Genomic DNA, 25,691 nt, shown 5'->3' on the forward strand with positions numbered 1-25,691 from the left:
ATATCGAGCATTCTTTGAAAATCATCATGGGAACTGGTTTTTGACATCTTATTAAACCCCAAGCTAGATTATTGCAGAGGCCTTGGGATTGAGCATGCATTTGAGCTATATCTGTAGTGCCAGGATGAAGTGGTTGAGGTCCTACTTAATTCCAGAGCAAAGTAGAGTGAGGCTATCTTCAGGTCATCATACTACACTCACAAATCAGTTTAAAGACTGCTTTACATCAAGGTTAAACCTAGAATATAAATACACCTCTTATGTGCTTGGATAGAGTTGTACTCTATTGTATAACTGTCCTAGTGAAAAATAAGCCTGTTATAGATTAATCTAATCAGTGAGAAACCGCCTACCTACTCCAGGCCAATCAAGGCCATTAAGTGGCCAATTAACTGTCATTTAAGGGCCTCCTCCCACCGCCGTGGGTATTTTACCCTCTGTGGCCGTCAGCAAAGGCCCCAAGAACCCTACTTGGTAAAACCAGGCGACCTTCTTGTGGGCTGGGGGGGCGGCCCTCCTGATGGCACCCTGTGCCCCATAGAGGACAGCCCCCGAAGCCCCAACCGCCCCCGATGTGCAACACTTCTCTTTTTTTCTCCCCCCCCACCTCAACTGGCGCCCCACCCACCCCCCCTTGCCTCGCTGGGGGCCCGGCCGATTGTCCCCGGCAAAGCCCTAAAAACTTTCCTAGGTTCCGGGGCCATCCTTCCTCTTGCCTTTGGCTGCGTGTAATCCCAGCAGTGGCCAACGCTTCCGGTGGCACTGCTGGGTCTGAGAGCTGCTGGCAGCTCTATTTAAGCAGGACTTCCTGCCTCAAGGAGTGGCAGTCCTACGCAAGACCAATTAAGGGCCTGGGGAACGAAAAATCCTGGCCTTGCTCCCCAGGCCTGGCAGAGGTGGGCTTGCCCCCAACTTTTCGGCTGGTGGGCAGGGCCTCCCGCTCAACGTAAAATTCTGGCCATGGTCTTTTTACATTGCTATGCTAGAAATACCCAGTTCTACCTTTCAACCACTACTCTCGCCCTGTGTGCTGACGGACTGCTTATCTGACATCCAGTCTTGGATGTGCCGACATTGAGAAGATTGAAGCCACTGTCTTTGACTCCTGCCATAAACTCTGTGTCCTTGCGACCAACTCCAACCTCCTCCTCCATTGGGTAGTGCCTTTTATTGAAATGGACTGTTTGCAATATGCTTGTCTTATTCAACCCCAAGCTGACCTTCCGACTCCCACATCTACTCCGTCACAAAGATTCCTACTTCCTTCTCTAACATCGGCTGCCTCCATCCCTCCTTCAGTCTAAATGCTGTTGAATCATCCATGGCCTGTCAATTCTTGAACTTGTACACTCCAGTGCTGTCCTGGCTGGCCTCCCATCCTCCACGCTATAAAAACTTCAGCTAATCCAAAATTTTGCTGCTCATATCCTATCGCACGCTAAGTCCGGCTCATCCACTATATTGCTACTTGACATTGGCTCCCAGTCTCACATTATCTCCTATTCAACATTTCCATCCTTGTGTCTAAGTTCCTTTGTGGCCTTGCCCTTCTCCATCTACATTACTCTGTCCCCTACTCCCAAACTTTCTATTCCCCTCTTTTTTTCCCCCCCCCCCCCTCCCCACATTGGTGAACAAAGAAAATTACAGCACTGGAACAGGCCCTTCGGCCCTCCAAGCCTGCGCCGATCCAGATCCTCTATCTAAACATGTCGCCTATTTTCTAAGGGTCTGTATCTCTTTGCTTCCTGCCCATTCATGTATCTGTCTAGATACATCTTAAAAGATGCTATCGTGCTCGCGTCTACCACCTCCGCTGGCAACGCATTCCAGGCACCCACCACCCTCTGCATAAAGAACTTTCCACGCATATCCCCCTTAAACTTTTCCCCTCTCACTTTGAACTCGTGACCCCTAGTAATTGAATACCCCACTCTGGGGGAAAAAGCTTCTTGCTATCCAGCCTGTCTATACCCGTCATGATTTTGTACACCTCAATCAGGTCCCCCCTCAACCTCCGTCTTTCTAATGAAAATAATCCTAATCTACTCAACCTCTCTTCATAGCTAGCGCCCTCCATACCAGGCAACATCCTGGTGAACCTCCTCTGCACCCTCTCCAAAGCATCTACATCCTTTTGGTAATGTGGCGACCAGAACTGCACGCAGTATTCCAAATGTGGCCGAACCAAAGTCCTATATAACTGTAACATGAGCTGCCAACTCTTGTACTCAATACCCCGTCCGATGAAGGAAAGCATGCCGTATGCCTTCTTGACCACTCTATTGACCTGCGTTGCCACCTTCAGGGAACAATGGACCTGAACACCCAAATCTCTCTGTACATCAATTTTCCCCAGGACTTTTCCATTTACTGTATGGTGGTTATGCTTTCAGCTGTCTGCACCCCACGTTCTGGAATTTCATCCCTAAACCTCTATGCTTTCTCTCTTTTAAGACCCTACTTAAAACTCATATTGGTCATCCCCCTGCTAATATCTCTTCCTTTTTTTGCCTGATAATGTATCTGAAGCACCATGGGTGTCCAGCTGAGTTTGGTGATGCCGCAACTACAGAGGGTACACTTCCTGCACATGTAGTTGCAGTGCTTGTGAAGTCAAAGCCAGCAAGGTGCCAGGCAGCTGCTTGTACCAAAGATGGCACAGATCTAGCAAAAACAGAAGGAGGGAAAGAGTTGGTCTGTCGGGTTAGAGTGAGTTGCCGAGTCCTGTGGAGCAGTGCAATGACTGTATTCATCTCCTATTTGGACTTGAACAGAAACACTGATTATAGTTATTTTTGCATTAAATACTCTTTTGCAATTTGATGACTGGGTCACAGCGGAGGGAAAAAAATTAAATTTTGAACTGGAAACTGCAAACAATGCTGCATTAGTTTTGGTTACTGGAAATTTAACTCCACCAAATGAGAGGGCACAGCTCCACAATATCTATGTACTTCAAAAATGAAATCTGAGGTGCCGAGTAAGATGGAGCCCGACAGACCACAGCTGGCAACGACTGGAGCACCGCACGGCACAAAGTGCAGGAGAGGAGCTCGAGGGCTTGTGAGAGGGGGCGAGTGAGGCAACGGACAAGACTGCAGCGAGAGGCGGAGTGACTGACACACTTACCCAGAGCCAGAGAGAGTGGTTGAATAAGCAATGTCATCACACGCAAGTGCAAAGCAGTACTGGCGCAGGCGGACGCAGCATTAACCAAGTGCATGTGTGAGACTATTCTGACACCTTTCCAGTCATCATCAGGGCTTAGTGTTTATGTTAAGTGTCCTCTATAAATACACATTGTAGCATCTCTGACCTATCTCACCACCTACGTCAAACCCATGAAAATCGAACTGCGGGTTAGGAAGTGTTTTTAAAACCTGGGCCTTGATTTGAAATTTTGTTTTTGCAGTTCAAAATGGTGCCAGTGGTGAATGGGAAAAGAAAGTGATTGAATATTTCAGAGAGAAGCTAAAGGAGACTACTTCATCAAGCTGGGTAGGTGGTTATTCATGTAAATATGTTTCAAAAATAGTGATGGCGCAAACAATGGCTTTCCTTTAGGAATTGTGAGGAATAAGACCATTTCAAAATATTGGAAGTTATTGTTGAATAAATCTCTAGTGGATGTCACATCAAAACATTGAGTTCAGTGCCATTATAGTACAATTATATGACCAAATAAATGTCATAGCGCAATGAATCAGGTATATGATAAAGATGCAGCTGGCATATTTATATCAGCACTGAAAACCTGCGGTATACTTCTATTTAATTTTAAAGTTGCATCACCTCAAATTGCCCCTATTGTCAATGTAATTAAGTACTTTAATTTGAGAGATGTATCCTGCCTGTGATGTACCCCCGTGTTAAATAACTGTAAATGCTCTTTCAAAAAAATGGCTTGTGTAAAGAAGGACCGAATCTATGATCTTGAGGCAAAGACTAAATAATTACTTTGCCATGGTCTCACTTGTGATTTCGACTCAAAATCAAATGAAAAAGCTTTTGGTTACATATACAGTTCGGAATTTTTCTTTTGTGTCCAAAATATTTGCGTAACTAGCATTTGAATACTGTCTCCTTCTGCTCCTTGGGGCTTTGACAGTTTTATCAAATTGCTTGAAGCTTCCTGATGCAGCAAGTTAGAGAAGGGATTAACCGTGTTTGCGCTGCCTTTTAACATTTGTCTTGTACGGCCCGGAGTTTGTGATCACCAGCAACTGAATTTACACTTGCCCAATAACTTTCTGTGGGTTTTTGCACTGGAACTTGCTGTGGATAGAAATCCACTTAGGCGCGGCACCTTCTACAGGGGATCTGGGACCTGTGTGAACAGGGCTAGCAATGGTGTGTTTTAACAAATCAGATTGAAAAATCCTTACTGAGATATGCAGCATCTGAACCAGGAAGTGTCACTTAGAATATTTAATTCAATATAAAATCATGTACAGAAAGCAAAATAAAAAGAGATGGGATTAAGAAAGAAATATTAGAAAAAGGTTTTTTTTAAAACTTATTTATATTTCTAATTTTTTAAAAAAGTTCCCAACAATAATTAAAATGTGAATGAATGAGATTAAATTTCAGCGTCAGAGAGGTTGCTTGGCAGTAATTTAAATTTATCGCACTGTAAAAATTCACTTACACTTGAATGGACAAGCCTTAACCTTTTTCTGATGAGTTTAGTGGATGCATATCATTATAAATACCGCAACGTCATGCCATACCATGTATTTGAGTGTGTTTTTCAGCATCATACCACCACAGTGCAGCTTCTGGAGGAGCACAGCAACTTTCTGATTTTCATGTTTAACTGCATGGTCCCCAGAAGTTGCTATCTGATTAACTCAATAATGGTGAATGCTGATGCCCTTAGCTTTCTTCTTACCACAAAATCAGGGCCATTGTTTTTAATTGACCAGGGGAATAAATGCCTTCTACATCTAGCATTGGCTCACTTGGCACCATTTGAGATTCCTTGATAAGTGTTTTGAAAGGATTTTCTTAAGTCGCCTTTTAATTTCTGTTTACAGTTTGACTGCACAGTTTGCATTAGGGCCAAGTGGTTTTAGCTTTTTGATGCAAGCTGTTTAGGAACAAAGGCACAGGGGTAGGCCATTTAGCCCCTTGAGCCTGTACTGTCATTCAGTGAGATCATGGCTGATCTACAACCTAGCTCCATGTCCCTGCCTTAGCCCTCTATCTCTCAATGCTTCTGGTTAACAAAAATTTATCAATTTTGGTTTTACATTTAACAATTGATCAAGCATCATTTTCCATTTGGGAAAAGAGTTCAGTGGGTTACCATTGACCGTAAAGCTAACTGGATGAGCCATATAAATCCTGTGACTACAAGAACAGGTCAGAGGCTAGGAATTCTGCAGCGAGTAACTCACCACCTGACTCCCCAAAGCCTGCCCGGCATCTACAAGGCACAAGTCAGGAGTATTATGGAATATTCTCCATTGACTGGATGAGTGCAGCTCTAACAACTCGAGAAGCTCGACACCATCCATGACAAAGCAGTTGCCAGGCAACTGGAGTAAGATCATTTTAACAAAGGTAGTCTCACACCACTTCACATTCACATTAATTGCATTATAATTGCAATGACTGCTTTACAACCTGACTGTTTGTTTAGTGTTACATAGCCAACAGCATGGTTAGCTCTTTGCTGACATTAACTTTAAGCTGGATTTTGGTACAGTGCAGCAGAGTAGGTATGCCCAGAAATTCTTGCATTTCTTCCAGCTGTAGTGTGTATTTTCTATCTTCCATTGAGGAGTGCCTTACGACCTATTTTATTACAAATGTTAACGGTATAGATGAAAGTTGTTGGAATGAGAGGGGTCATTCGGTGGCTAACGTGGCTTTCCCTATGAATGATTTGATTGGAATATAATTTTTCCCTCCTAATAATAGGTGCCCTCCTTGAATGATGTTCCACTGCATTACTTAAAGCCAAATAGTTTGGTGAAATTCCGCTGCATGGTCCAGGATATGTTTGATCCAGAGTTTTATATGGGAATTTATGAGACTGTGGAGACAACTGCCAAATCTAGAGTAAGTATTTTTGGGGTAGAAATGGCACATTAAAAACCTGTTTAAAAGCAAAATAGTCAGTGATGGCCATCAAGGAAGGCCATGTCTCCATTATGTTTCTCAAGTGTATTGACAGCCGACCCAGTTTGCTTAAACTTCACTTATTAGGAATTCACAAAAGCTTTATTATTTCCGCTTGTACACTTTTGTGCTTTTTTCCAACTTGGAAATGAAAGAGTTGTTGCATATTTTTCATGTGTTGCCTGTAATTAAAGCTACAAATACATTGAAAAGTATTATGTTGACAAAATTGATGTATTTCGAAAATAGTTTGAATTTTCAGTTTCCAGTGTGCTTGGATATACTTCTAAGGTCCCAGTCCACAGCCTTAAAACATTTGCCTGCTTTCACCCACTCTGTAATTTCCTTGCTCCTTAAACTTAACTGCAGTGTCCATCCGGCATTATGAATGCACGAGTGTACCAAAAAAAGTTTTTTTTTAAATAAAAATTGATGCACTGTTAATTTGAACCATACAAGGCTTTTGAAAGTATGCTTCCTAACTGCATTTACCTTGTGCCTACCAGTGATCTGAGGTAAATCGGGTGATGTATGTTTGTTTTTTCTGCCTTGTATAGGTCAGCAGAGCGGGAATTCCCCACACTGGCCTATGCAGACTTTTCTTCATGGCTATAAATAGCAACTTCTTTGAGTAAAAGATTAATATAAATGCAGCCTTATACAACGTTTCTACTTTTTGTAATCTGTAGAAATCTCTTGTTTTTGAAAAATGCAGAGAAAACACAGTTTTGCACACAGGGAATGGGTCAAAGTGCAGAGAACATCTCTGTTCTGCTCAACTCCCAAGCTGAGCTTCAATCCCAATGTCCTATTCAATACCAAACTCTAAATATATATTAGGCTAAAACTTTACCCGTGGTATCTATATTTTGTAAAAATGTATATGTGCATTTTTGGTTGCATTTCTCCCTGTTGTCTAGGCCTCTTCACAGATCACTGAGGAAAGGCACGATATCAGTGTCGAGCTTTTATGTTATTCACAACACTGACGGCAGAAGTTAATACATCTGACAGCTTGTTTGATATTGCTTTTGTGGCAAGTGCCTCCCTGTGTATACAACAGTGTCACCATAGACAGCGCAGTGCAACAGCTTTCACTGGAGCAGCAAGTCCACCATTGCATCCAGTCCCCACCCTTTCAGATCTTGACTCAACACTCAAATGTTTTTGTTTTTAATCTGTCATGTACCAGTCTTAACATTTTGAACAGCTCTTCACCAGTAGTTCTCATTGGGTCAGAACAGAAAAATTAACCAAGCTTTTTGATCTCAGATAAATTGATATATCGAATGAAAACCATCATTTGTGCTGTATTGGCACAGCCAGTAATTTATAGGAGCTTTTCCTCTCTGCTTTGCCTAGCCGCTCTTCGACCTCTCCTGTCATATTGGCAGTTCTGTGGCTAGCTGTGTTGTCAAATAGTGGGATACTACTTAGCTGGTCAGCAACTTTTCCTTCCAATGCTTTTCAGTCACTGCTCTAAGTGCATTTTCACCGATCATATGAGATTCTCCACTTGCTATTTGGTATGAGACAGTATAGACTGCTTCAAGTGCTTTTCTTCATTTGTTCTTTCATTTGAAAGAGTTTTCATTCGAGGTGGGGGGCAGCTGGGCATCTTTTGGTTTATTTGTGAGGTGCAGATGTTTGGTCTTTGATGTTTTGTGCTATCTTGAATAAGCACTTCACATTGGGGTCAAGGATGTTTGTCAGAACTAATAAATATGAATTCCAAGTTCAAGTTGGAAAAACCATATTTCCTATTTTTATTTTGACAGGCTTTATTTGTTCTTTCCCAGGTATCAATATCTTCAACCATACGCTTTAAAAAAAAATAAATAAAACCAAATCGTTCACAGTTATTGAACACCAAACGTCAGTTATGTAGCATGTGAGGGCTAAGGGTTGTTGGGGTGCTTGGAACATGTCAATTTGAAATGGCAGATCAGTGCAGATATCAATTCAAGCAGGGATCATCTGAACTGGTAATAAACTATAATACTGTTAAAACATGCTTACCTGGTGGATGTCTATAGCTGCCACCAATGCAGTTTCACCCCACCTTGCAGGCTTACTGTGATAGAGTAGCAATCAAAAGTCTGAATTTCTTCAATTTGATCAGTTTCTTTAAAAACATTTTTAAAGGAATTCAGACTTTTGATACCCCTGCTAGCTATGTCAGTTTGCATCAGTGGCTCTCCTCAGCTAGTCTGTTCTCATTGCAACCCTTCCCCCATCCCTGCCTCCCTAGGTAATCATTAGCAAGTGTAATCTCCATGTATAAATCTTGCATTTAGTTTCATTAGGTCAGAATTTGCAGTGCTTGGCATCTTTGCTCACCAATGTATGTCTTCAATTATTTGGCATTTATCTCTCTCTCTCTCTGAGAGGTTATGGGGTTGTAAAGTACGGAACATTTTTGTTAGCAGTAAAATTGTTCTTCAGTCTCAGACACCTTAAATTAGATCTTGTGAAGATATTTAATAGCATCTGGAATAAAAGTAGTAAACCTGAAACACTGCCCTCTAATGTGCTGGAATACCAGGACAAGAGGGTGTGGCTTTAGGGTAGTGAAGATTACATTTAAGGCAGACATCAGAAAGCATTGTTTATTCAGAGGGTGTTGACCAGCTGGAATGGATTGCCAGGAAGGCTGGTTGAGTCTCTTTCAAAAAACAACTGGATGCTCTATGATGACCAGACTGTAGAGGTGATATTCTGGAAGGATGAGATCAAATGAGCTGAAGGGTCACCTTTAATACAAACCTACTTTGTGAACTAATCTAAAATAGAAATTCCTGATTGCATCATTCCTGGACTTGTATTGCGCTATCTTTTGTACCTTCTAATAAATTCAACTTGCATTATAGGCAAAGAAGCACTCTAGAAACCAGTATCCTACACAATACTGGAGGTTTTTGTTTGATTGTAGTTGCACTTGGCCTGAAAGCATGTTTTTTGCTTCTCGTAATTGAACTTTGCACTATTTCTTATCACTATTATAGTGACTGACTGTATTTGCACGTGCATCTCTATATTGTGTTAATTATATATTGTATGTCTTAATTTTTCATAGCTAGTTTTTAAATTTTAACAAATATTTAGCTAGTGCAAAAATGTTTTAAATGGTCAAATTGATTTTGATAGGTTCTACGCTTTGGAAAATACAAAGATGTTGCTGAATGTGGGGTAAGTAGTTGCCCACAGTATAGTCTGCACTTTACCTGTTTATTAAGACATTTGTATGTGAAGTACCAAATTCCACAGATTTAAAGTTTTTGACTTTTAAATGCAGCTAATGGGTAGGTTACGCAGTCTTGGAACAGGATGCTGTTATCTTTAAAAACAGAATGTTCTAGCCAACATAAGTTTGATCAGCAGTAACACTTACAGGGACTCTGATGTGATGGTTAGGTGCACTTTTACTTTGTAACAGTAGATGGAGCTAGTACAATAGGTAAAATTGGTTGAATACTGAAGACAAAGGGAATTTTCAAATATTCCTTTATTTAAGAAAGGCAAAAATCCTTTTTATCCACAGGGTACTATGTAAAATGGCCACTGACTTATCTTGTAAAATATCCTTGTTCACTGGTTGTTCTGTATCCTTCATTTTATAAATATGTTCCTTCTACCTCCTTTCAACTCCTGGTTGAAAATGGCTGAGTATACATAATCATACTAAGTATCTGTCACATTGGTAAGCTACTTAGCATGATGGCTCAATTGGTAGCACACCCACTTGTGAAAAAGAAGGTTGCACCCTAGTGTAAGACCTTCATATTTATGGCATTGTCATTGAATTCCTGAAGATATTTTGCTGAGATTTGGTTCCACAGGCACCAGCATGCCACCCAAGTGACCTGTCCTTCAGTTGTGAACATCACTGGTGAGTGTAAGCAGCCTGTTCAATTGTTGAGGGTGCCATAGCTCAGTTGATCCTTATCTCGCTCACTGTCCAAATGTGCATTTTCCAGCAGGTTGTCGATTCCAGGGCTGCTGAGGCCAATTACAGCACACCAACAGGCACCTTGACTGAAATTGGTTATTAGTGATGATAGCACTAACAATACTATCTATGGGAATATAGCTTCTTTTTAAGTTAAAATCACTGCAGTGTGTTACCTTTCATCATGTGTAATGGGATGGGTTTTGCTAAATGAGTTTTGTTGGTATGTGTTACAGAATTTATTTTCTCCTCAGCTGCAACAAGAGGTTGCCTTAAACTCTGCCAAATGTGTCACACTGGAGAGGCAGACATTTTACTGTATTCCGGTACCTGGAGAGTCAGAGTGGGTCAAAGAAATATCCTTTTGGTGACCTTAAGTCTAAGAGGCTTTTCATCTGAATGAATAAATGAAAGCAATTTAATTGAGCAATCTAATCAAGTAGTTCCATTTTCCTTAAATTGCCTTCATACGCCTATGCCAGTGCCAGCCAAGCACGTGGCAACCCTTCTACATCCTATACTCCAAGTCGGCACAAGAGGAGTTATGAGGAGGATGAAGACATGGAAATGCATCCACCCAAACTAAAAGAGCAGTGTGCAGGTAGGGGCATGTATTCAGCAATCCTATACTCCTTCATTGCCATTTCTGCAGCCCTTTTTAGTAAACTCAATGAGTTAAAACCTCATACTGCAGCATAACACTTCTTATTCCACAATACAAATTATTCATGGTAGACCTAGAGGCAATATTGTAGTACTCTTCTGATGAAAGGTCACTGACCTGAAATGTTAACTCTGCTTCTCTCTCCACAGATGCGGCCTGACCTGCTGAGTATTTCCAGCACTTTCTGTTTTTATTTCAGATTTTCAGCATTTGCAGTATTTTGCATTTATTGTAGTACTCTTGCCAGTTTCTCTTATAGCCTGCTAATGAATGAGATAGCTCCCTTGTCTCCAGTCACATGATGGGATTTCCCCAAACTGCTGTTGTATCTCAAAGCAGCAATCTAAAAGGGGTGTTTTTCTGTTGTGAAAGATGAGATGTGTTAACCAGATTGCTACATTACATTACATTACAGTATAGTTAAAAAGTATTTTTTACTTCACTACTTTTCATGAAATTCAGGGCATTTTTCTCAACATATTTCAATGGTGGAAATGACAGTCCAACTTATCTCGCTCCCTAGTATAAGTACAGAATCCAAACTCTGTTTCTGTTATAATTGCAATTGGTCTGACTGTGACTTGAGGCAACTATAGTCTCTATGAATCTGTAACATGTCATACCATGTTGTGTACCTCTTTACTTCCTGTTCACTACTGATTATTATTTTGATCAATTAGAAACTTCATTGTTTCTAATTAGTTTTAGAAGCCAACCAAATGGAAGGGGTTAATACTGTCCTTTTAACTTGTGTATCAGCTGGCTGCAGTGGATCACAAGCATGTGGAGATGCTAAGCGCCTTGAAAAGGAAGCGCCAGGTCGACACCAGACTTTGCCGAATTGCACATCAATTGATCTCAATTTCCCATTGCCAGGAGAGAAAGGGCCCGCATGCCTTGTAAAGGTAATAATGTGTTTATGGAGGATGAAATGCGTAATGCATGTGTACTTCTTCAGTAACACCAATAAGTATGGTGACAAATTTCTATGAAGTAATATTTTTTCAACTGTTAGAGATGCTATGTAAAAAATTTTCAGTGTTAGTTTTTTAGCAGTCATAGGTCTGGTTATAAGGCAAAAATACACATCCTGGAGTAAGTTGGACATTTTCATAAAATGTTGCCATTATTGAATTGCCTGCTGTGTACATTGTAATTTTCAAAATCTCAGTTTTGTGTCTTGATTACATTTTTATTAAACTCTTGAGTTCTTTGATTTTTTTTAATTCAAAAAGTTGCTGTTCAAATCCTTCTTGAAGAAGACAATCTAATGTGTTTCTTTTGGATACTATAGGTATGCTTTGTAAATAAATAATATGGAAGCAGGTAGTGCCCCCTTTTGTGTCTCAGGATGCTGATCAGCTTGTTAATGCTATACCTTTGGAACTCACTAAAGTCGCCCTAAGAATAGCCACCAAACTATCACAGATCTTTAGCTCCCAGTATCCGACCAAATGTATTTGAAGGAACCAAATGCAGAATTTTGATGAGTTCAGTGATTTTTAATAAGTCAAAATACACTTGCTGTGAACTAATCTACGAAGTCCTTTCCTCCATTAGAGGGGGCAGAAGCAGCTAACTAGTTTTCCCTTTGCATCAATGCTGTGATTGCCACTATCAGTTAAACAAGGACATTGTATTAGGTGCAGCATTACATGAACAAATACATAGAATGGAACAATATAGAAGGCGGCCATTCAGCCCATCGTCCCTGTGTCAACTCTTGGAAAGGGCTATCCAGTTTGTCTCATTTCACTGCTCTTTCCTCAAAGCCCTGCAAATTTTTCCCTTTCAAGTATTTTCCCAATACCCTTTCGAAAATTATGATTGAATCTGCTTCTGCATTTCGGATCATAACTACTTACTACGTTTTTTAAAAAAAAATTCTCCTTATGTTATCTCTGGTTCTCTTGGCAATTATGTTAAATCTGTGTCTTCTGGTTACTGATGCTCCTTCTGTGGAAACAGTTTCTCCATGTATCTTCTATCAAAAGCCTTTATGAATATGAACCCCTCTATTAAATTTCCCTTTTGCCTTCTCTACTTTAGGGAGAACAACCCCAGCTTCTCTAGTCTCTCCATGTAATTGAAGTCCTGCACTCCTAGTACCATTATAGGAAATCTCTGCACCGTCTCTAAATCCTCGACGTCCTTCCTAAAGTGTGGACAGAAAATTAGACGCAATATTCAAAATATTTAAATAGTTTCCCAAAATAATAGAGCTTGTGTTGCCATTATTCAATTTTTTCCCCTCTTGGGTTGTTAGGCAACCTTGTAGCAGTATATTTTAATTAAAAGCCCATGTTGATACTGGATCCTTGCTTCATCATGCATTATTTGGCTCATAATGTTTGTCCATTAATGTTTTATTTTCCTATTTGGCAGGTCTATGAGGACTGGGATAGTTTCAAAGTGAATGATATGCTGGAAGTTTATGGGATTTTATCAGTGGATCCAGCACTTGGTGTAATAAATGATGAGAGGTAAGGCATTAAGTCGCTAATACAAATACTGTGCTCATCAGCCCTAATGTAAGGATTGTTCAGTGAGCTCTGCACTTTTAAAATTCTCTCATACTTTTTTAGCATGTAGCATTCAGTCATACAACAGAAATTAAAGGGGTTTCTTGTTTTTTAGAAGCTCAAGGGTCAGTCTTTTTCTTTTCATATTCATTTAAATATACTATGTTGTCCATATTTTAACTGAGCAGTTAGTACCATTTTGTCAGTTGCTATGCAGAGGGATGGACTTAATTACCATGTGTTTAACCTTGTATAAAATAAATGCTGCCAGGCTCAGAGTATTTCCAGCACTTTGTTTTTGATGCACATTGTGTGTTTTGCTGTGAAATGACAGTCCCAGTTCTTTGGTGCCTGTTTGCATTAAAAACTTGAGTTTCTCATTGCATTCTCAATTTAGATTTTCTCATGGAATAATTCAGTGCAGTGAAATGGAAGAAATAAAGAGCTCCTTTTTTACATCATGTGTCTAACGTCTTGCATATTAAAGACCAATCTGAAGTTTGCAGCTTTGTTTCACTGAAGTGATAGCTACCATGATTTTTTTTTCCTTTTCCTATGGATATAGTGTAAAGGATGGTTCATCAGTCCTGGATCCAACTGAGTGTATGGACACTATGGAAGAACAACGTGTTCACAGTCCTCCACCTTCATTGGTTCCAAGGCTTCATGCCATCGTGACTCGCAAACTGCAGCATGTTAATCCTTTCCTTCCCATCATCCTGAAAGATAAAGAAAACAAGGACTGTGAGTCCAGCTTTCCATATAACTGTGTTTATTTTTATATATTCGTGTTGCATGCGTATAAATATTTATTTAGTTAAAATTAATGTTATTATTCAATATTTTTTTCTGATGATTTATTACAGTTATCACAAACATCATGCCTGAATTGTCAACAGTCAGAGCAGAGTTGCTTGGGTTCCTGACACATGCGTTACTGGGGGACAGTCTGGCTGCTGAATATGTCCTACTACACTTCATATCCACTGTGTAATTATATATTTGTTTTGCATCATATCTTTTGACACATGCATAATCCAAACTGGAGTATAGCAAATGTTCGATGTTTATAATAAACAAGACCCTACAACTGACCCACTTATTCTATAAAAAGTATGGGTGCAGTTTTAAATTTTGGTGAAATTGTAAGCTTTTTGAATAGTGTAACGGTTATTTCAAGCAAAGGAAATGTAATTTTGCAATCAGTCTTTCTAAATTAAAATGTTCTTCCTTCCTTAATGTAACTCATGCAACCTCTAGTATTCATAGAAAGGGTATGATTGAATTGTTAATGAAGAGGTTAAAGGTAGTAACAGTGCCATTTCCCACTCCCAGGTCAAAGGCAAAGCAGGTCAGTTCTGGTTAAACCTAATCTTATCTTTCAAGTGTTTTGAACCACAATCTTCTGTGTTATGAAGGAGTCTTTTCCTTACAGCATGATATATTTTTCATTACAGGATGATGTTTCCTCTAATTGAGGTACTTTTGGTTAGTGGGGGGTGCTTCTGATGTTCTTCAGCTTTGTTTCATAGTTTTCCAACTAATTTAGACTTTTTAATGTATTTCTGGTTGAATCAAATTGAGGACAACCAACTTCTAAGATAGTGTTACCTATTTCTTGTGCAGTCCACTTTTTTCTAGTTTGCCTGTGGGACTTGCAATGTTGGGTATTTGTAGTGTGTTGATGATTAGAACTGCTACCTATACTACTCGAATAAAGAACCTCTTCCTCGGGTCCTTTTTTAAGATCTATTTGGCAGGAAGTCAATATGCACAGTTTAAACAACTGTAAAGTGAAATGTTTTGTATTTCCTGCTTTGGTTCAGATGGACAAAACTCCGAAGATGGTGATAAAACATTATTTTGCTTTCACTGTTGTTTGTTGTCTTGGTCAATAGCTGCCAAGAAGAAATAAAAAGCAGAAATTGGAAGGATGTTGTGTTGTGAATCTGAGCAAAATCAGACATCTATTTTTGCTAGATTTGCTGGACAAAAAAAAGTGCTAAAATAAAAGCAAAATACTGGATGCTGGAAATCTGAAATAAAAACGAAATGCTGGAAATACTCAGCAGGTCTGGCAGCATCTGTGGAGAGAAAAGCGGAGTTAAAATTTCAGGTCAGTGACTTTTCTTCAGAACTGACAAATATTAGAAATGTGAAAGGTTTCAAGCATGTAAAACAGGGCGTGGGGCAAGAGATAACAAAAGGCAAGGTGTTGATAGGACAAGGTCACACAGAATAACTGTCCAGAAGGTCATGGAACAAAGGCAAACGGTATGTTAATGGTGTGCTGAAAGTGTTAGTACAGAGAGGGTGTGCATGGACTGTAAAGCACAAAGCACTCCAAGCACAAACATTTAAAAAAAAATTGTAAAAAAACAGAAACAGTGGGTAGGCACAGTAGAAACAAACTAACCAAAGTAAAAAAAACTTTAGTTCTTTTTAATTTTTTTTTAAACATAAAAAGGGGGGCCCGTCATGCTCTGAAATTATTGAATTCCGTGTTCAGTCTGGCAGGCTGTAGCGTGCCAAATCGGTAAATGAGATGCTGTTCCTCGAGCTTGTGTTGATGTTCACTGGAACGCTGCAGCAATCCCAGGCCAGAGATGAGAGCGGTGGGGGGGCCAGGGGGGGTTGCGGTGTTGAAATGGCCAGCAACCGGAAGCTCGGAGCATGACCCTGAGCTTCCAGTTGCTGGCCATTTCAAAACCCGCGCCCTGCTCTCATGCTCACATCTCTGTCCTGGGATTGCTGCAGTGTTCCAATGAACATCAACGCCAGCTCGAGGAACAGCATCTCATTTACCGATTAGGCACGCTACAGCCTGCCGGACTGAACATTGAATTCAATCATTTCAGAGCATGATGGGGGGGGCCCCCCTTTTTATGTTTACTTTTTATTTTATTTTGTTATTTTAATTTAGTTTTTTTTTAGTTTGATTAGTTTGTTTCTACTGTGCCTACCCACTTTTATTTTTTTTTATTTAGAGATACAGCTCTGAAACAGGCCCTTCGGCCCACCAAGTCTGTGCCGACCAACAACCACCCATTTATACTAAGCCTACATTAATCCCATATTCCCTACCACATCCCCACCATTCTCCTTCCACCTACCTACACTAGGGGCAATTTACAATGGCCAATTTACCTATCAACCTGCAAGTCTTTGGCTGTGGGAGGAAACCGGAGCACCCGGTGGAAACCCATGCAGTCACAGAGAGAACTTGTAAACTCTGCACAGGCAGTACCCAGAACTGAACCCAGGTTGCTGGAGCTATGAGGCTGCGGTGCTAACCGCTGTGCCACCCACTCTTTCTATTTTTTTTTAAATTTTTAATGTTTGTGCTTGGAGTGCTTTACAGTCCATTCACACCCTCTCTGTACAAACGCTTTTTCTTTCAGCACACCGTTAACATACTGTTTGCCTTTGTACCATGACCTCCTGTCAGTTATTCTGTGGCCTTGTCCTATCAACATCTCTTTTGTTATCTTTTGCCCTACCTCCCACCTTACTTGCTTAAAACCTTTTACATTTCTAATATTTGCCAGTTCTGAAGATTGTCACTGACCTGAAGCATTAACTCTGCTTTTCTCTCCACAGATGCTGCCAGACCTGCTGAGTATTTCCAGCATTTCTTGTTTTTATCTAAAAAAAAAAGTGCAATGGCTTGCAGAACATGGCCGAGTGGGGCATCTGATTTTTATTTTACACAAAATGGAGCTGAAGTGTCTTGGGAAAAGAAGCTTGAAAACTGAAAGAACTTTTAATTTTGTATTTTAAACTACTTACATAGAGCATGGCAACTGCGGGCCAAGAAATTTGGTTCACAAACTACCCAGTGCTTGATTGTGTAATTACAGCATGACTTGCATAGGAAGATTCCATATTAAATGGACACAAGAAATTATAATGTGGGGAAAGGTGACAATTGGGAGTCTAAAAATTCAACAAAAAGTATATGCAGACATAAGACTTTATTAATATATTATAGATTGTGTTTGTGTAATTAAGATTTATAATTGCTTTCAGAAAAGACAATTTTTTTCTGCTCTAAGCTTTTCATTGTACAAAATGAGGCAGGTGGTTCAGTACTTATTAACCTGTTTTGATGTTGCAGATATTCCCGACGTGACATTCTTCCACTGGGTAAATTCACAGTAAATCTGAGTGGCTGCCCAAGGAATAACAATTATACAAAGTACCTATTTAAGACCATTCAGCAGCTGGTTCCATCGGTAAGTGGCTAAATCATGGGAACTTGGGGATATGATCATTCGATCCTGGTGATTGCTGTGATTTTTTTGAAAAATAGCAGTTCAAGTTACCATGGTTGTGTGGACCATGTAGGATTTCACCATAGTCAAAGATATGTCTTCCTGCTGCTAGCACTGATAATTGTAATGGTCTGTGCATGTTGGGCAGACCTCACAGATAGGGAAATGATTCTGAGGGGATATCAGTGCTTTTGTGGCATCCTGGATTTTTTAAAAATCCTTTTTCAGGGGCTGAATGCAACACTGGCAAGGCCAGCATTTGTTGCCAATCAGTGCCTTGACCAGTCACAGTCAAGCTGCCTGGTTTAAATTTCAAACAAAGCTTGGCAGTTAACTGTCAGTCACCATAAACTGGTGCATTCTCCATGGCAATGCCTCTACCAATCAGAGCTCCCTTGCCAACCCATACAATATAAAGTTGTTTTCCTGTACATTGGTATTCTTATGGATTGTCCTGATGAGTGCAAGACTAAAAGCTTCAACATGTCTCTATTTTCAGCAATACTGATATTACATGTTTGCCAGTATTCCTGTTCCAGACTGTAATCTGTTCATTTAGTCTCTTAAAATAAAGGAAGGGAAAATAACACATTATTCATCATAGAATCATAGAAACTTTCAGCACAGAAGGACGCCTTGCACCCTATTGTACCTGAACAGACTCTTTGAGAGAGTCCCACATCCCTGCTTTGTGTCCGTAGCCCTGTAAGCTGTTCTTCCTCAAATACCTGTCCAACTGCCTTTTTAAAGTTATTTATGGAGTCAGCTTCCACCACTTTTCGGGTACAGCATTCCAGATTCTAACAACTGAGTGGAAAAAATCCTCATCTCCTCTCTAGATCGCTTTGCCATCTATTTAAATTCTGTGACCTCTGGTTATCGGCCTACATACTGGAGGGAATAGGTTTTCTCTCTGCAGTATAGTTTTTGCAACATCTAAAAATTCTGTTCCAACTTTTGTTTGTTACGTTTTAAATGAGAAAGTAACTTTAGGGACCAAATGCTCTATGAATGCTTAACCTGTTCCAGCAGAAACTAGTTGCAATCAAGTTGTTCAGTATGATAAAGGAGGGAGAAATGATGGGCAGGATTTTGTGGTGGTAATGATGGCAAAACTGTCAGCGTTCAGTCATTACTCCTCTGAAACTGTCAGCAACTTTTGAGTCCACACATGCGTAGTTAAACATGGAAATCCAGAAGTTGCTGTCAGAGATTGTACACTTCTCCATTGGTCGGGCTGTTGAAGTTCCTGCAGACTGCAATCCATTGGAAATCACTGAACTGTGAGAACTTGCCCTTTTACGCTATTAGTCTCGCTGTAAAAACTCTTGCAAAGGTGACATCTTGTTGAATGCGGTGTAACTGGGTTTTTAACCGTGTACTAACTTCATAATTACTGCTAAAAACCTAATTTTATAGTTGTGGAATGCCAAATTTCTCCATTATGATAAAATTCCACATTTTTAAAATACTTTGTTTTAGAAGTTTGATGTTTCAGTTTCTACCTTAATCTCATGTATATGTCCGAGTTCTTTATTTTGCTGTCTGTAAAATTTAAAGTCAAGGATAATCAATGCATTTAACTTCCTGGTTTGCTTTCTGAGAATACTTCAATTTGATTGGCTGCTTACCCTGCTTGATATCATTGTTGCTGGACCCCTGGAAATCCCCTTGACTTGGCACCAGATTCAAACTAATATCAGGAAAGGGGAAATCCACGCCACAGAGATCGCTAGACCTTTGCGGGCAGCTTTCTTCGAGGCCAGCGGGGAGCACGGTCGCTTCGCCCCTAACTGTAACATCCTGGCTAGTGTCCTATGAATACCTCGTTAATGGGTCTTGATGACTGCAGAACTTTGGCATAATCTCAGCATAACCACAAGATTAGTTGTTTTAGATGTTTGTAAGTCACAGTCAAAAGGGAGTGGTGCATAACAGAGTAGTAGCACATATGTTATTTCTTGAAGTTCATACGTGTATGGTCAATCTTTTATTGTAGTTTGTCCTCAAAACTAAAGCTGTTAGAACAATTCAAAAATTGTTATCGGTGTTTAGCAAGTTGCTTTGTTTTTCTTAATGGTCATTATTTGCTGTTCAGTCTCCTAAACAGGAGCTTTTGTTCACATTCTTAATTGATTTTATTTTTGTGCTTAATAGTCATATTGTCTACCCATGACTCTTCACAACATGAATACTCTACGATTCATCCCTCACAAAGACTACACTGCAAATCGCCTTGTTACTGGAGTACTGCAGCTGGCCAGTAACACTTCACTCATGTTAGATGAAACCTTATTGGAACAAGGGCAGCTGGATGCTGCAGGTCAGAACTGAATTTTACAGACTAAAGCAAGTTTTGCTGCCAGCATGCTTTCTGAGATAGTTTTGTTCCAACTTCAGTAGCTGGTCTTGTTTCAAATACTGACATTAACCCTGATGAACAAATCATTAGCTTGTCTACCCTCTAATCTGGGAGCCAGTATAGGGAGCACTCGGGAGGAGAGGGATGAGGAGATTCTGAGATAAAATCACGAGACAAGACAAAACAAGAGTATAGAGTCAGCACAATTTTCCCGAAATTGGCCAACGCAGCACAAAAGAGCGAGAAATTTCAAGCTCAACTTGTGATCAGCGCAAATAACATTTCCGCAATTTTTTTGTGCTGATTTGACAAAAACATTGTGCTAGAAGCCAGCCCTGTCCACAGAACTGGCTGCACCCACAGACCATATTAATCACTATAGTGAGTGTATGCGAATTGTTCCTGTTCAAGGCCCTTCAGAGAGGCTCTAGAAATTAAGCTGTGTTTTTGTTGGGCGTAAGAACACTAATAAGCACCTTTTTAAAGTGTTTAAATATTAAATATTGAATTTGCTAATAAACTGACTAGTGTACACCAATTAAACTAGTAAATGTTGGTGTAAATTTGTTTTAAGTCATTTTAATTTATTTAAGATTGGGTTAGTCACAGGTGGTGGACTAAACACTTACTAAAAATGCATATTTTCTGTGACAAATCCATTTTCGGCTGTATTAATAAAACTGCACCAAGTTACCACTCTTAAATCTATCAGAATATTTTTTTAATTGAACGGGAAAAAAATTAAAGTTCGAAAACGCTGCTCGATTGCGCTGGTTCATGGAAGATTTTACATTTGTGATTCGTAAATGAGGTTGAGCAGCAACTTGAACCATAACTTAATTCTGGAAAGCTAGTGCAATTTTCACCTGGATTGCCGATTGTGCGCAAAGTGGAAACTCTGTCTCTATGTCCCCAAACATATTGAAGCAGATAAATAAAAAATGCTGGAAACTCTTAGGAGCTTGGGCAGCAGAAAGTGGAAGGATCTGACAAAGGGTATTAAACCCCACCTTCCTCTCTCCACACAGGCTGCCTGATCCACTAAGTGTTTCCAGCGCTTACTGTTTTTATTTCAGATTTCCAGCACAAGTAGTATTTTTTTCTTTTTGTTTTGAATGATTTAGTGTTTGTAAGGAAATAGTGAATATGATGTTGGAGATAACTTTCTTGTGGATTCTCTCTTCTACCTGCTTGGGCCTCAAAAATAAAAGGAAAATTTGGATCCAACCTAATGTATGTTGTAGATAAACTATGTTCAAAGAGCATTGAAGATCATGCTGTAAGTAGGTAATCTAGTTTTAGATTTTAAATGAGAGGAGATGTGAAAGTTTCTTCAGGGCAGCATACTTGGCTCACTTTATGCAACATTATTATTGTGTTTATATCACTTGTGAGAAACGCCTGCTGTAAAAAAAAAAATGCCCCAGTTGGAATTGCATACCATAACTTGGTACTTCTCGTTCTTTTTATGGTCACTTGCATATCTGTTTCTTTGTTGCACCATTTTAAGATTCTGTGTGCTGTTCTGTGCATTAAACACAAATCGTTTGGTTCCTATTGGTATTTTTATTTTCTAGATTTCTGAACTAGAAGCAGTAGTAACTGACCTGCCATAAAAACAGTGTCATTCGCGATCACTGTTAATGCCCAATCTTTCACAGGTGTGCGAAATGTGACAGCGCTTGGTAATCTGATTGCCTGGCAGAAGGTGGACTATGACTTCAGCTATCACCAGATGGAATTCCCTTGCAATATTAATGTACTCATCACTTCTGAAGGACGATCTCTCTTACCGGTACGTGTACTGTGTGAATTTATCTATTTGTACTACTCCATGCGTTTCATGCTTCAAGTCTTATTGATTTTTGTTCTAAATAAGTTGTGTGCAATACAGTTATAATGCACTGAAGTGATTTTCTCTCCAGTGAAAACCCTAATGACAGGACAATCTGGTAGTTGTAAAATAAGAATGTTTTGAATTGTAGAAGAAAGTCTTTTGCACTTCTGAATTTTTGAAACAACATTAAGTATCAATATATCGCTTTATAACATAAAATATTGAACTTTTCTTTTTCAAACTGCTGGGAATGTCTTTAATTGTAAGTGGTTCTCTTTTCATGAGAAAATTTGCAAATGTTGGTGTCCGCACTGGTGGAATAAAAGTGCTCTGTAAGTCTCACCTTGGGGAAAAAAAGCCCTTTAAAATGGCACTGGCACCTGCGCAGTGGCACCGGACGCTGTTGCCTGGGGCCCGCGGCCGCCCCCTTTACGTCATCGGGGGTGGTCATTCTGCCCCCTCCATTTAAATGAGCCCCCGGGGGCTCTGCGGCTGTGCTTCCATGTTGGAAGGCAGCCAACTTCACGGCGCGCTAATAAAATTCAGCCCAATAATTCTATCCATTGAGCAGTCAGACTTTTTTTTTAAGTAACATTTATAAGTCCTTTGTGCTTTACTTCATCATGCTGTAGTTTACATTTTTTCTTTAGATGTAATTCGGTTTGTGCTTCATAGCACAATTTTAATAATAAAGTATATAATGAATCATTGACGTCATAATTAAACAAGTGGGCCTGGCAGCAGAACATAAGCGGTAAAGTTGCAAGTGTCATGTAACATCTTTGAAAATAACTGATTTGTATTTACATTGCGAGATTATACAGTTAAATTATTAAAATTCAGATTATTGTCAGGCAGGTCTTACAAAATGTTTTGTTACTCTCTCTCGATATCCCCTCTGCTGCTGTCTTTTGGAATTTACTTAAATAAAGTGTTTCTCTCATCTATAGTCTGACTGCCAAGTCCACCTACAGCCTCAGATGATTCCTGTCAACATAGAGGAGTACATGGTTAATTTACAGACAGCTGTAGTGCCTTCCATGCTAAAGAAATTTCGCATATATCTGAGCTTACTGAGACTAATGGACTACAGTATATCTGATGAAGTGACCAAGGTATAAAAGTCCTTGTTTTTTTTCTGTTGAAGGCTATATTTCAAGTTCTATAGTAGGTAACATGATTAAATTTTTCATTATCTACATTCTAGGCAGTGGAAGAAGATTTTGTGGAGATGAGGAAGAGTGATCCTCGGAGCATAACTGCAGAAGATCTCCATCAGCTGCTTGTTGTAGCAAGGTAACTTGTGTGTGGATGAAATATGAAATGGCTCGTTGCTTGCATTTTCTTTTTGGATTATTAGAACCCCTACACAACAAACACGCTAAACAGTTAATAATTCCTGTTTTCTCGTTTGTAATGTTTCAATTCACCTTTTCACTAACTTTCAAATTTTGAATGAACTCATATTGAGAGCATGAGTAAAGGGCCAGTTGTACTGTGGACCTTACTGTCCGAAACACAGTCTCTCTTTACTCACGCTCTCCTTTTTTAAAAAAAAAAACTTCAATCCCATCTTTTCAGCCTAGCTTTTGGTCATTGTTTCAAAGAGGCTCATTATCTGTTTCTTTTTATTATCTTTCTATAAAGCACTTGTAGCACTGGGGAGGATATGAGGCTGGAGGAAGTTGCAGAGATAGGGTAGGGTGAGGCCAAAGATTCTAACTTTAAGGTATTTGACGGGGGTGGGGGGATGGTGGTCAGTCAGTGAGGAGTGGGACGGATGAATGGGATAATGCAACAGGATTTTGGGCACGTTGGCTTTTAGGGAGTGTGGAGGATGTGAGACCAACAAGGAGGCCATTACAATACAGGGCTGAATTTTATGAACGCGGCGCAAATCGTGCCAGAGCACTCTGATCTCGGCATTCTGCCCACACGGATCTGCCATCGCTGAGCCCCCGTGATATTTTGCAGGAGGCTCATTTAAGTGGAGGAGGCAGAGCGGCTGCCCTCGATGTCGTAGTGGGGCGGCTGCTCCGCCCCCAGCAACGGCATCAGGCGCCAGCGCCCTTTTTAAAGGGCTGCCAGCCCTTACCGGCAATTTTAAATTTTTAAAGTGCCCATTACCTTTTAATTTATATAAAAACATTAAAGTACAGATCAAAGCCCCTCTTCCACCCCCCCCCCCAAACATAAACTAATAAATTTATTTCCCTCTGCCCCACCACCCCCACCCCGAAAAACCATTTTTGCCCGTTCCAACATTTCCCCTCAAACTTTATGATCTTTGCCCTTCAACCCCTTCCCACCATCCCCTCAGCCAGTGGAGTAGGTTTCCTCCATTTTCTACCGGTAAAGTGCGGCAGGGCCTCTCCCGTAAGAAATTTCCGGGCCCCCACCCCAACCCCCCAACGCCGGAGGGCTTGTAAAATTCAGCCCAGAGTCTGTGGGTGACAATGGCACATAAAATCAGAGGTTTAACAGTACAGGAGGAAGCCAGTAGTATCTGTGCTGACTCTTTGCTGGAGCAATCCCAATCACACTACCCTACACTGCTTTGTAGTTTCCTTTGTTTTTACTATCCAACTTTTCCTTATATTGCAATTGTGGTAGAGGCAGATTGGGCACTCGTGTGCAGGTGAAAATAGTCTTTACGATGGGAGAGTTATTGATGTCTTATCCTGAACTCGGCGAATAGAACACTTTGCATGTATTTATGTATGCATGCAGAGAGCTCTCCTTTGCATGAGTACATTGTCATTACAGCACAGAAGGAGGCCATTCGCCCCATCAAGTCCATGCCTACACTCGAGCAATCCAAATAGTCCCATTCCACTGCTCTATCCTCTTAGCCCTGCTTTATTTCCCTCAAGTGCCCATCCAGTTTCCTTTTGAAATCATTCATCATTCCTGCTTCCCCCATCCCCATATACAATGAGTTCCAGGTCATTACTGCTCACTCTTTTTAAAACAAAAAGGGTTCTTCCTCACATCTCCCCTACATCTTTTGCCCAAAATCTTAAATCGGTGTACCCTTCTCCTTCTACCATCAGCTAATGGGAACAGCCTTTCTTTGTCTTCCTTATCTCAACTTTTCATAATCTTGTATACCTCTGTCACATCTCCCCCCAATCTCCTTTGCTGCAAGGAGAACTGCCCCAGTTTCTCCAACCTAACATTGGAGCTCAAATCCCTTATCCCTAGGTTGGAGGTAATGCTGTAGTTGGAGCCTAATCAGAGCCTTATAAAGGTTCAGCATAACTTCCCTGCTTTTGTACTCAGTATCTCTATTTATCGAGTCATGGAGAGATACAGCACTGAAACAGGCCCTTCAGCCCACTGAGTCTGTGCTGACCATCAACCACCCATTTATACTAATCCTACATTAATCCCATATTCCCTACCACATACCCACCTGCCCTGAATTCTCCTACCACCTACCTACACTAGGGGCAATTTACAATGGCCAATTTACCTATCCACCTGCAAGTCTTTGGCTGTGGGAGGAAACCGGAGCACCCGGCAGAAACCCACACGGTCACAGGGAGAACTTGCAAACTCCGCACAGGCAGTACCCAGAACTGAACCCAGGTCGCTGGAGCTCTGAGGCTGCGGTGCTAACCACTGCGCCACTGTGCCACCCAAGATCCCGTATGCTTTACTAACTACTCTCTCAATATGTCCTGCCACTTTCAAAGGTCTATGTACTTGAGCCCCAGGTCCCTCTATCCCTGTGCACTCTTTAGAACTGTGCCATTTAGTCTATATTGCCCTTCCCTATCCCTTCATCCAAAATGCATCTCCTCACACTTCTCTTAAATTTCATCTGCTGCTTGTCTGCCCGTTCTGCTAGCCTATCTATGTCCTGTTGCAGTTAATTAGTATCATCCTCATTGTTTGGCACACCTCCAAGTTTGGTATCATTGGCAAATTTTTGAAATTTTACTCTGTATT

The 25,691-nt window shown here is 40.4% G+C and overlaps 1 protein-coding gene across 2 annotated transcripts in view; it reads left to right on the top strand.

Annotated features, from left to right (window-relative positions):
- Positions 1-25,691, top strand: part of mcmbp (minichromosome maintenance complex binding protein) — a 43,081-nt gene that overhangs the window by 6,835 nt on the left and 10,555 nt on the right. The window contains exons 2-15 of one of the 2 annotated variants that reach the window (XM_068052892.1): positions 3,416-3,501; positions 5,929-6,069; positions 9,277-9,318; positions 10,315-10,434; positions 10,550-10,679; positions 11,502-11,647; positions 13,128-13,225; positions 13,830-14,008; positions 14,131-14,254; positions 17,382-17,499; positions 19,696-19,861; positions 21,562-21,695; positions 22,688-22,852; positions 22,945-23,033. In XM_068052892.1, the coding sequence (XP_067908993.1) occupies positions 3,416-3,501; positions 5,929-6,069; positions 9,277-9,318; positions 10,315-10,434; positions 10,550-10,679; positions 11,502-11,647; positions 13,128-13,225; positions 13,830-14,008; positions 14,131-14,254; positions 17,382-17,499; positions 19,696-19,861; positions 21,562-21,695; positions 22,688-22,852; positions 22,945-23,033 (1,738 nt within the window). The remainder of the gene's footprint in view (positions 1-3,415; positions 3,502-5,928; positions 6,070-9,276; positions 9,319-10,314; positions 10,435-10,549; positions 10,680-11,501; positions 11,648-13,127; positions 13,226-13,829; positions 14,009-14,130; positions 14,255-17,381; positions 17,500-19,695; positions 19,862-21,561; positions 21,696-22,687; positions 22,853-22,944; positions 23,034-25,691) is intronic. The other variant, XM_068052893.1, reaches the window with a different exon arrangement.

This window comes from Heterodontus francisci, chromosome 20 (assembly GCF_036365525.1).
Source record: "Heterodontus francisci isolate sHetFra1 chromosome 20, sHetFra1.hap1, whole genome shotgun sequence".
Taxonomy (NCBI): domain Eukaryota; kingdom Metazoa; phylum Chordata; class Chondrichthyes; order Heterodontiformes; family Heterodontidae; genus Heterodontus; species Heterodontus francisci.